Source organism: Gavialis gangeticus, unplaced genomic scaffold (assembly GCF_001723915.1).
Source record: "Gavialis gangeticus isolate Ggan-Ray unplaced genomic scaffold, GavGan_comp1, whole genome shotgun sequence".
Taxonomy (NCBI): domain Eukaryota; kingdom Metazoa; phylum Chordata; order Crocodylia; family Gavialidae; genus Gavialis; species Gavialis gangeticus.
This window is the reverse complement of record NW_017728975.1, coordinates 963,843-973,218: the sequence shown is the minus strand read 5'-3', so window position 1 is coordinate 973,218 and position 9,376 is coordinate 963,843. Positions and strand designations below refer to the sequence as shown.

Below are 9,376 nucleotides of genomic sequence, written 5' to 3'. Positions count from 1 at the left end.
GATTGAGCGGGTTGCCCGTTTTTCAACCAGTTTTGGTAGCTGGTTGGCTCTTTTTTTTTGTTGGAACTGGAGAGTCATTTTTATGTCCCGATCATGCCTTGGCACATGTGGCTGGTTTACATTTATTGCCTGATTCACCAACAATACAGCGGGTTGCCCATTTTCAAACACTAACTTGGTAGCTGGTTGGCTCTTTTTTGGAACTGGAGAGTCATTTTTATGCCCCCATCAGGACCCTGCTCCACCGCCAAGTGAAAGCAGATGGAGTCCATTTTCAAGCACTATCTTGGTACCTAGTTGGCTCTTTTTAGAGCTGGGGAGTCATTTTTATCCTGATCATGCCCGGCCATATGTGGCTGGTCTAGGTTTCTTGCCTGATTCCCCAGTTAATTGTGTGGTTAATGACTTTGCACTCGTGGCCAAACAAGCTTTGCATGTGTGGCCTGTCTGCATGGATTACCTGATTCACCAGTTGATTGCATAATGTGTCTAATGTGTAGCAGGGGCCATATTAGACTCTGAGGACCAGAGAGGTTAGCTCTGCTGAGGCCCCTGCTATGTTACCTATATTAGGCAACTAACTGGTGAAACCCACAATAAATGTAGAGGGGCCATACCTGCAATGTATTTACCACATGCGATGAACTGGTGAGTCATGTAATAATGTAGCCCCACCATAAGTACAAAGCATGACCAGCCACACGTGCAGTCATTATCACACAATTTAGACCAGGCAAGGCATGATCAGGAGATAAAAACGACTCTCCAGTTCTAAAAAGAGCCAAGCAACTATCAACGTAGTGCTTGAAAGTGGGCAACCTGCTCTATTGCTCGTGTCTATCCAGCTTTCATTTGAAGGTGAAGCAGGGCCCTGACACCTTACATGTAATTAACTGGTTAATTCTACCCTAAATGCAAACTGGCTACTGAGTCATTATCACACCATAAAAATGACCACCCAGCCGTGAAGATGAGTCAATCAGCTATCAAGTTAGTGCTTGAAAAAATGTGCAACAGCTCTATAGCTGGTTTGTAACCAGCTTTCATCTGAAGGGGTAAATAGGGCCCTGACACTTTACACACATAACTCAGTTAATTGGTTAATCCCACCATAACTGTCAAGTCATTATTACACCATAAATCTGTCCACCCTGCTCTAAAGAGGAGCCAACCAGCTATCAAGTTAGTGCTTGAAAATGTGTAACAATGTTATAGCTGGTTTGTAACCAGCTTTCATTTGACAGGGGAAGCCAGGCCCTGCCACTTTACACACATTGCTCAGGTAACTGGTGTATCCCCATAAACGCAGACCAGTGACACATGTCAAGTCATCATCATACCAAAAAAAAGTCCACCCAGTTCTAAAGAAGAACCAACTAGCTATGAAATTAGTGCTGGGAAATGTGTAACAACTTTATTGTTTGTTTGTAACCAGCTTTCATTTGACAGGGGAAACAGGGCCCTGCCACTTAACCAGTTACTTGAGTAATGTGTGTAAATCCCCATAAATGCAGACCCGCGACGTGTCAAGTCATCATCGCACCATAAAAAATGTCCACCCAGTTCTGAAGAAGAACCAACCAGCTGTGAAATTAGTGCTTGGAAATGTGTAATGACTTTATAGCTAGTTTGTAGCCAGCTTTCAGTTGACCCTGGACCCTCATGCCAGTGTTTTGTGAACCCTTGCTTCCCCCTCTCTCCCCCTCCCTCCCTCATGGAGTGATGATCCTGGATGGGGACTGACAATTGATCCTGGATGCAGACTGATCGATCCTGGATGCGGATTGGCAATTGCAAACGGCACATGAGAGCTCCCTCAGCCCTCCTCCCTGCCACCTCCTCGGACCTGCCAGGGGCTCCACCCAGCCTCGGGGCTGGGGGCAAGGATTTAACCTGCAATTCCAATGCACTTTCCTCGTGTGGTCCCCACCCCGCTCCTCCATCAGCTGGCATTAAAAAGAAAAGTGGGGGTGGGAATGAATCCGGGAAGCTTCTGTGTGCAGGAAGTTACTTTGCCAGGGCAGAGAGCAGCCCGGCGCGGGGTGGGTTTGGGCGTGTTTGTTGTCCCCAACGAGAAGTTGTCTGGGTTGCAGAACAGACGCCGCTCGCCTCGGGCAGCAGCAGCAGCAGCAGATTATGGTGGGAGCGCAGCAGGGCTAGCAGTAGCAGCAGCAGCAGCGGCGGCAGCGGCAGCTCCCAGCAGACCTGGGCTGTGATTGTGTGGTTTGCTTCCCCCACCCCCTGTTGCAACCCCCCGGGGGAAGCGCAGGCTGCGGAGCCGAGCGGGCATCGCGGAGGGGGGCCGGAGCCGGGGTGGGTGGCGCGGGCTGGCGGGGGAGAGGGCACCGGGTATCATGGCGGATCGGACAGCTCCTAGATGCCAGCTCCGCCTGGAGTGGGTGTACGGGTACAGGGGGCATCAGTGCCGCAACAATCTGTACTACACGGCCGGCAAAGAGGTGGTGTACTTCGTGGCTGGAGTCGGGGTTGTGTACAACACCAGGGAGCACAGCCAGAAATTCTTCCTGGGACACAACGATGACATTATCAGGTAAGTGGGGCAGGCTGGGTGGCTGGGGATGGCATGGCAGGGAAAGGAGGAGGGCAGAGGCGGGAGGAATGCCCCCTTCCTTCCCACCTCTGAGCCTGGGAGAGAGAAGCCTAGGTTGTGTGAGAAGGGGGAAATCTGGATCTAGCTGGATCTTGCTGATATCTATTTTGTGTGTGTGAAGCTTCTGAAATTTGTCATCTCAAAAATTGAAACCAAGTGCAGCTGCTCCTACTGCAGCAAAGGGCTGTGTTTTAAAGAAGCACGTTTAAAAAAAAAAAAGGAAATGCCCAGTGCCACAGTGCTGCAGCCTCCTCCATCCCGCATGTGGGTTTTTGTCCCCTGCCCCCCCCCAACTTTGAAGTCTCAAAAGAGAGCAAGTGTAGATGTTCCTCTGACACCGCAGAATCCAGATGTCTGTGCATCCCAGTAGGACAGTAGCCAAAGACCCACTGGATCCAGCCAGTTTGGGGCTCTCACCCTCCAAATGCCACTTAAAGAGCAAGTTGAGCTTCATGCATTCCAGCCAAGCTATGTAGGTGTCCATGTATTCTGGGGCTACAGACCCACCAAAGCCCAAACGCAGCATCTGTGCCAATCTAATTTATTTTTTTCCCCAAGCACCCATACGCTACTGTCTAAATAGAGCATGTGTTAGCCCCCCAGAAAAAGAGATATTATTTCTTAGTTGGTCTAATACAGGGTTCTAGAGTTTTGCATTTCGTAGCCCCCCTTACTGCACTTTAAGGATACTGCCCCAGCACACCCCTGTTCAGCAATATTGCATGGGTTTGGCTCCATCAAGTTAACTTAAAAACTAGATCCCTTATGTAAAGAGGACAAATACATTTTGGCCCTTTTACAAGTGTACAAATTCTGTCAGCAAAATAAGGAACAAATGGGGCTTCTGCTGTTTTGTCATGAACTTTGGATCCTAAATACGTTGGTACAAGGAAGCTGCGTGGCACTCTGTTGAATTCAGCTTAGTAAAAGGTCCTTGTTGGGCTATCATGCCTAGTTCCCTGCATTTCCATTTTTTCTAATGTTCACAGATGTATCTAGTCTGCCCCTTCTACACACCATAGCCACAAAGGACCCAATAAACACCATCCCTTATAACATGCCACAGGTAAAGGGCTTGCTAATGTTGACTGCCTACTCCTGGTCCCCTAAAAGCTTCTTCTAGTTAGCCAGAATAATTTGAAGTCCAGAACAGTTCCCAGTGCATCATGGTGTGGCAGTGCTGCAGAAACATGTATCTAACATTGAATATGGTTGGGTATGTTGGGTTCTGGCACTGAATACCCAAATCATAAGTCCATAGGGAGTTTGTTTTTCAGAAATGAATCTACTTTGTGCAATATGAAGCTTTTGGCTACCATATGCATGTGAGAGTAGCACTGTTTCAGTCCCTCTTTATTTGTGGACACCAAGGGGCTTCATTCTGGTTTGAGTCATGTTTTCAATCCAACTGGTGTATTGTGGAACTGGTAATACCTTAAAAATCAAAGTCAAATTTTAAGTGCACCCACTGTACTTCTTGAACCTTCCCACATTATGTAGACGATGATTTATTTCTTAGAGGATAGGAAATACATTAGTTCCCATGTTTCGCAGATAGTATGCAAGTTTTTTTATTGTGATAAATTAATTCAAAGCCACAGGATGGAATTTTAATACTAAAAAGAATAGATTTTTATTAAAAATATTCTGTTTATTTTTATTATTTTCTAGTTGGGACTCTTGAGCTTTATTTGATATTTCATGTGCTGATGAAAAGTTGTCCTGATTACTATACTAAACCAAAAAAAAAAAAAAACCCAACAAAACACCCCAACCATATTGTGCAATGTGTTTGACAGTCATTTATGGAATATCTCAGATTAGAGGATTGTTTAAGTAATGTTACTTTATAACTGAAAGTGCTTAAAACATAATAAAAAAAATAGGATCTTGGAAAATACTTCAAAATCAGTATGAAGGCCATAGCATTCTGTGTGGATTGTTTGCATTCTCAAATTCTGATCCATCCCTTTTCTTCTGAAAGCCTTCATTTGATAATGATGCTATTTTTTTGTGTGAGATAATAAACTCCATAAAACATTAATGGTTGAGAATCCACACAGCACCCTGCATGCACCACCAGGTTGTGGACATGCATGACCTTTCCTCCTGGGAGAAACATACATGACATTTAAAATTTGCACTTGTGCTTTCACTGTTTTATAAACTGGCCTATCTCTTGCCTTTTATCAAGGCAAATCCAATTTAATGATGATAATTTAGGGGCAAACTAATATATTTTTTTCCATTCTTAAAATATATGGAGGGTACAGACATACTTAATGCTCAAACTGTTCCAAAATGTCACTGATTGGAAACTGGCTCACAATTGTGCCTGGACAGAAGTGACTGCACAAACACTGCTAAGCATTCTATGTAGGACCCTCATTGTTTAAGGATTGAACTGCTGCTGAAACACCACCAGGAGATGGCACAGTACCCAGATGGTCATGCCTTCCAAGGAGGAGTGGAGGGGTAGCTGTGTGGCCCGCTGCTTGTGATTCCTGGGGTACTCCAGCTGCAAAGGGGGGCAACATGTGGTTTCCTCTTGTCTGCCTGGTCCTGCTGGGCATTCCTGGCCAGCCGAGGAACAAGAGTGAGAAGAGGGAACTGGCCTGTGCTGCTGTCCCTTTCTGGAGCCTTCTGCCTCCCCCAGTCAGCTAGGAGCAGAGACAGGAGTTAGGAGGAGAGGGGGAAAAGCAAGGGGTAGGGATGTGCTGTGAAGGATGGAAGGTAATAGAGGGGACAGACTCTTACATGTTTTTGGGACTGCTGCTCCTACAGCATGTTCTGAAAGTGGGGTGTGACCATGCTACAGATCCACCCTCTCTAGGTCTATCCTTGCCAGTTTTGGGGTGGCTTTGTTGCACCTTGCTTGTGGTTCTCAGGGGACTGTGTCCTGCCCCCACTCCAGATCTCTGCAGCTTTTCAATCCCTGTCTTGAAAGCCATCCTGTCAATTGCACCCCCCTGCTAGAGACCCTGTGTGTTTGGGAGGGAACGGTTGGTGTGGGATGCAAATAAATCTGCTAGAGGTGGTTCACATCTCTCAGGACAGTAGTTTCAGTGTCTCTGAAGATCCGGGCAGACATCGATTATGCCCCCCCTTTTTTTAAAGGTATGTTATAATCAAAAGACTTGAGGTGCCTTTTTAATGAAAAGATAACAGCTCATGGGTATTTCTACTTACTGCACAGTCGCAAGGTGCATCTATCTTACAGAAGGCTAATAAGAAAAATTAGTTTGTGCTGAGGTCTGTGCTGCCATGGATACAGTGCTACTGGTTCCCAAGCTACCTAGTTTCAAGTTAGATTGGGTGTCTCTATACTGTTCTGTAATCTGTCATGTAGACCCGCTTTACACCTGTAACTTTTTTTTGCATCGTGTACGTGGGCAACTGGTGCCTCTTGTGTCTGGGGGGGCACCTGCAGAAGCCAGGGGTGGTGGTGGTAGTGGTGGGGACAGGGCTGGCGAGTATCCGCAGAAACCGGGTCAAGGATGATTGTCTTGCATGATTGCCTTCTCTATGGGTCCAAAGGCAGCTGATGAGGCTGGTCTGGGATTGATAGACTCTGTTGCAACATGGGCACATGTTTCTGTGCGGGGTGGGTGGCTCTGGATTCTTGATTTCGGTCCATGACATGCTGTTTCTGCCACTCCCGCTTTTTCATCTCCTGTTATTGTTGTAAGTACAAGTAAGATAAAACTGAGGACTTGAAGTGGACTACTGTAACAAGTAAACAATGCAAATCTGAGACTATAATGAAATGAGTCTAGTGAAAACTTTATTTCAGACTGTTTCTTGAGGACGCAGTGTTTGTCACCAGCAAAGAAAGAACTTATGATCTTAAGTTCTGATCTGGCAAATAGATTCTCTAGTGTGATCTCTTGTATTTTATGGACTTGCACTTGCTTCAGTAGGAGCACATGAGTGTAGTGGTTTGTGTGGGCAGATCCACTTTCAGGATGTTTGCTAGTAACTGAGCTCTTTCAAGACAAGTTCAGATTTATGGCACTTGAATTTTAAATTATTTGTACAGAAACCTACATTTTCATTTCTCTTTCTCTCTCTCTGTCCTTGAAACATTCTTTAAATTGTCCTAGTGTTTTGAGCCTTGAATCCTCATCATTGTGTGAAAGGTCCAAAATAGCACTTCTCTGGTTTTCAACAATTGGTACATGTGAACAAGAAGTAGTTTACTATACAGGAAATAGCTAAAATAATCAGTTTAGGTGCTTACATTGTCACTTTTTAAATTGAGTTGATGTTTTGATTATTTTTAAAATGTGCAAATTCTGAAATTACATAGGTCATCAATAAACACATACATTTTACCACTTTGGGTTCTAATTGGTCATGTTCATCCCAAGGGTAACATCATTGCCTTTTATCCCATACATTATTCTTTGTCAGAAAATAGTGTCTTCTGAAATTTTGAGAAATATTGCCATTGGTAACAATGTAGTGAGCATTTTTTTCCTATTTGTGGATTTCTAAGAATTTCTGTACTATGGAAAAATCTTCCTAGTGTTTCAAAGCCTGTTCAGAGAGCAGCTTTGAACTTGTATCAAAGAACTAGCCTGAACTTTTCATAAATCATATATATTTTTTGTTCTTTCTGCTATTCTTAAAACATTGTATGGCTCTTGACTTACTATGTTAAATGTACCAACATGCTACAATGCTATACACCTACAAGAGCACATCCTGTATTATAGCTGGTCTAAAATAAATCAACTGTAAGGCAGGAAACCAAAAATCATACCACATTTACTAAAGTTTTATTATCCCTACACAGAAATAATATAATATAATATAATATAATATAATATAATATAATAACTAGAAATTCAGCCCACTATCCTCTAGTAACAAATCATGTTATTTATGTAAGGCAGGTTGCAACTTAATAATGTAGGATTTGCCAGAATAACCCTATAAGTATGCTGATGTATGTGTTCTACTGTGCTGACAGACTGAGATTAAAAAATGTTGATGTGCAAGGGGTGATGGGATTTATTGAGTTGACTAAGCGAGTGAAGGCTTCTTTTATTCTTGACAGTGATCATTTCAGAAGACAGAAAACATATTAAAGCATGACTACTCATTTTTGCTCTCTTGATACAGTTAGGAAAAAGAAATGTGATGTTTACAGGTTCACTCCTGTCTTTTAAACTGTAACTGTTTTTGAAGTTAAGATTCTGGTAGAAGTATGGTTAAAGAGTGAGTTTTAATGCCTAGTCTCCTTAAAATATTTCTCTCCTTTTTATGTTCAAGGTGACATTAATTTCTCAAATTGGCCTCTCTAATCTAGCTACTGTATTTAATTTGATGTTTCAAGTTAACATAGGAAAACCTCATTTCCTAATAATTTATCCACAAAAAGGTTTTATTCCAAAGAGATAACTGTGGTCTTCCCGTCTAAATTCCTGTGCAGTTTTAACTCATTATGACTTTTTTTTTTTAATTTCCTGCCTTAAGCTTGTTTAGCATTAGTCTGCTACATTCCACTTCACAGCTGAATTTTAATGATGAAAGAAGTGATTCCTGAATACCAAAACTTAAAAAGCATATCAACCTTCCAGAAGAAAAATGCTGTATCAGTGTAGGATAGTAATATCTATTACTAAAATGGAACTGGACTAAACACCTGGAGGTATAGAAAGGACAATGCTGTATTTGTAGGCGGGGGTACTAGATGATCTAGCATACCTTTTTGTTTATTTCTTTTGTTATTCTATCCAAGATTAATAGATGCCAGCATGCTTTAGGAAACTTCAACTCTGTATGGGCTCATGTTGATGCTGAAAGTTGTATATTTTGTTATTGCAGTTTAGTTCTTGATTCCCAAAACTTCCCACTTTCAGTTCTTTCACTTCAGAAGCATTTGTTGTTTGGGCAGAATTTAACTTTTTCAATAAACAGTAAATCAAACACTTTGACATGTAGTAACACTGAAATCTGAAATTGGAGTAATTTCCCCTCGATTTCAAGTGGAGCAGGATTGGGTCTTTGTACTCTACTGTTTACTCTAGAAGGTACATCTCTAGCCTGCCCTCATTTTGTCTCCTTGCAATGAATTAGGGAAATTGTCTGAGCTGAGTAATCATTAAGAGCAGTTACAAATATACAAAAATTCTGTAGTTCGAGGGATGTGGGGGAGAGAAGACAGCACATTCAAGGGTGAATGAAGCCAACTGAGGCTTATCAGGTGCTTAGCGCTACACACCTGTAAAGAAAATAAGAATAAGACTCAGTTATGCATGCAGGTGTAAATTAGGAAGCAAATCTTGCCCGACTTGTATTTTAATAGCATTCTAGTCTCTTACTCCATCTGAAGGCTTTTGGGGGGGGGCATTAACCAGAAAGTAAATTGTATTTCTTGTTTTCAGTACCTGCAATCCATTATAGCTACGCTTGCCATCCTACATTCTCCAAAGTGATTTCAGAGGCATCTGATGAAGTAAGTGGCTGCTTACTAGGGCTGTGTGAAGCTTCAGGTGCTGATTCAATTTGGAGGAGATTCTGCCTGATTTGGTGGCCGAATCTCTGAATCTGAATGGAATTAGGGGACAGTTAAAAGGTCCAACTCTTATTTGAAGCTCTCCGAATCTTCAGAAAAGATTTGGAGAGCTTCGATAATTCGGGCAGTCCCACTGGCTACAGCAGGGAGCCGGAGCCAGACTCCATGCTGGTAAGTATGGGGTAGGGGAGGATGGAGGAGGGGACCATGGGGGGACCCCTGCCTGCTCCCCCAGCCCCCCA

General features: G+C 43.2%; 1 protein-coding gene across 3 annotated transcripts in view; it reads left to right on the top strand.

Moving 5' to 3' along the window:
* Positions 1-2,004: 2,004 nt before the first annotated feature.
* The window catches only part of EML6 (echinoderm microtubule associated protein like 6), a 404,089-nt gene continuing 396,717 nt past the window's right edge, over positions 2,005-9,376 (top strand). Inside the window, exon 1 of one of the 3 annotated variants that reach the window (XM_019508035.1) lies at positions 2,005-2,551. In XM_019508035.1, the coding sequence (XP_019363580.1) occupies positions 2,355-2,551 (197 nt within the window). In that variant the 5' untranslated portion in view covers positions 2,005-2,354. The remainder of the gene's footprint in view (positions 2,552-9,376) is intronic. The other 2 variants (XM_019508018.1, XM_019508025.1) reach the window with 2 other exon arrangements.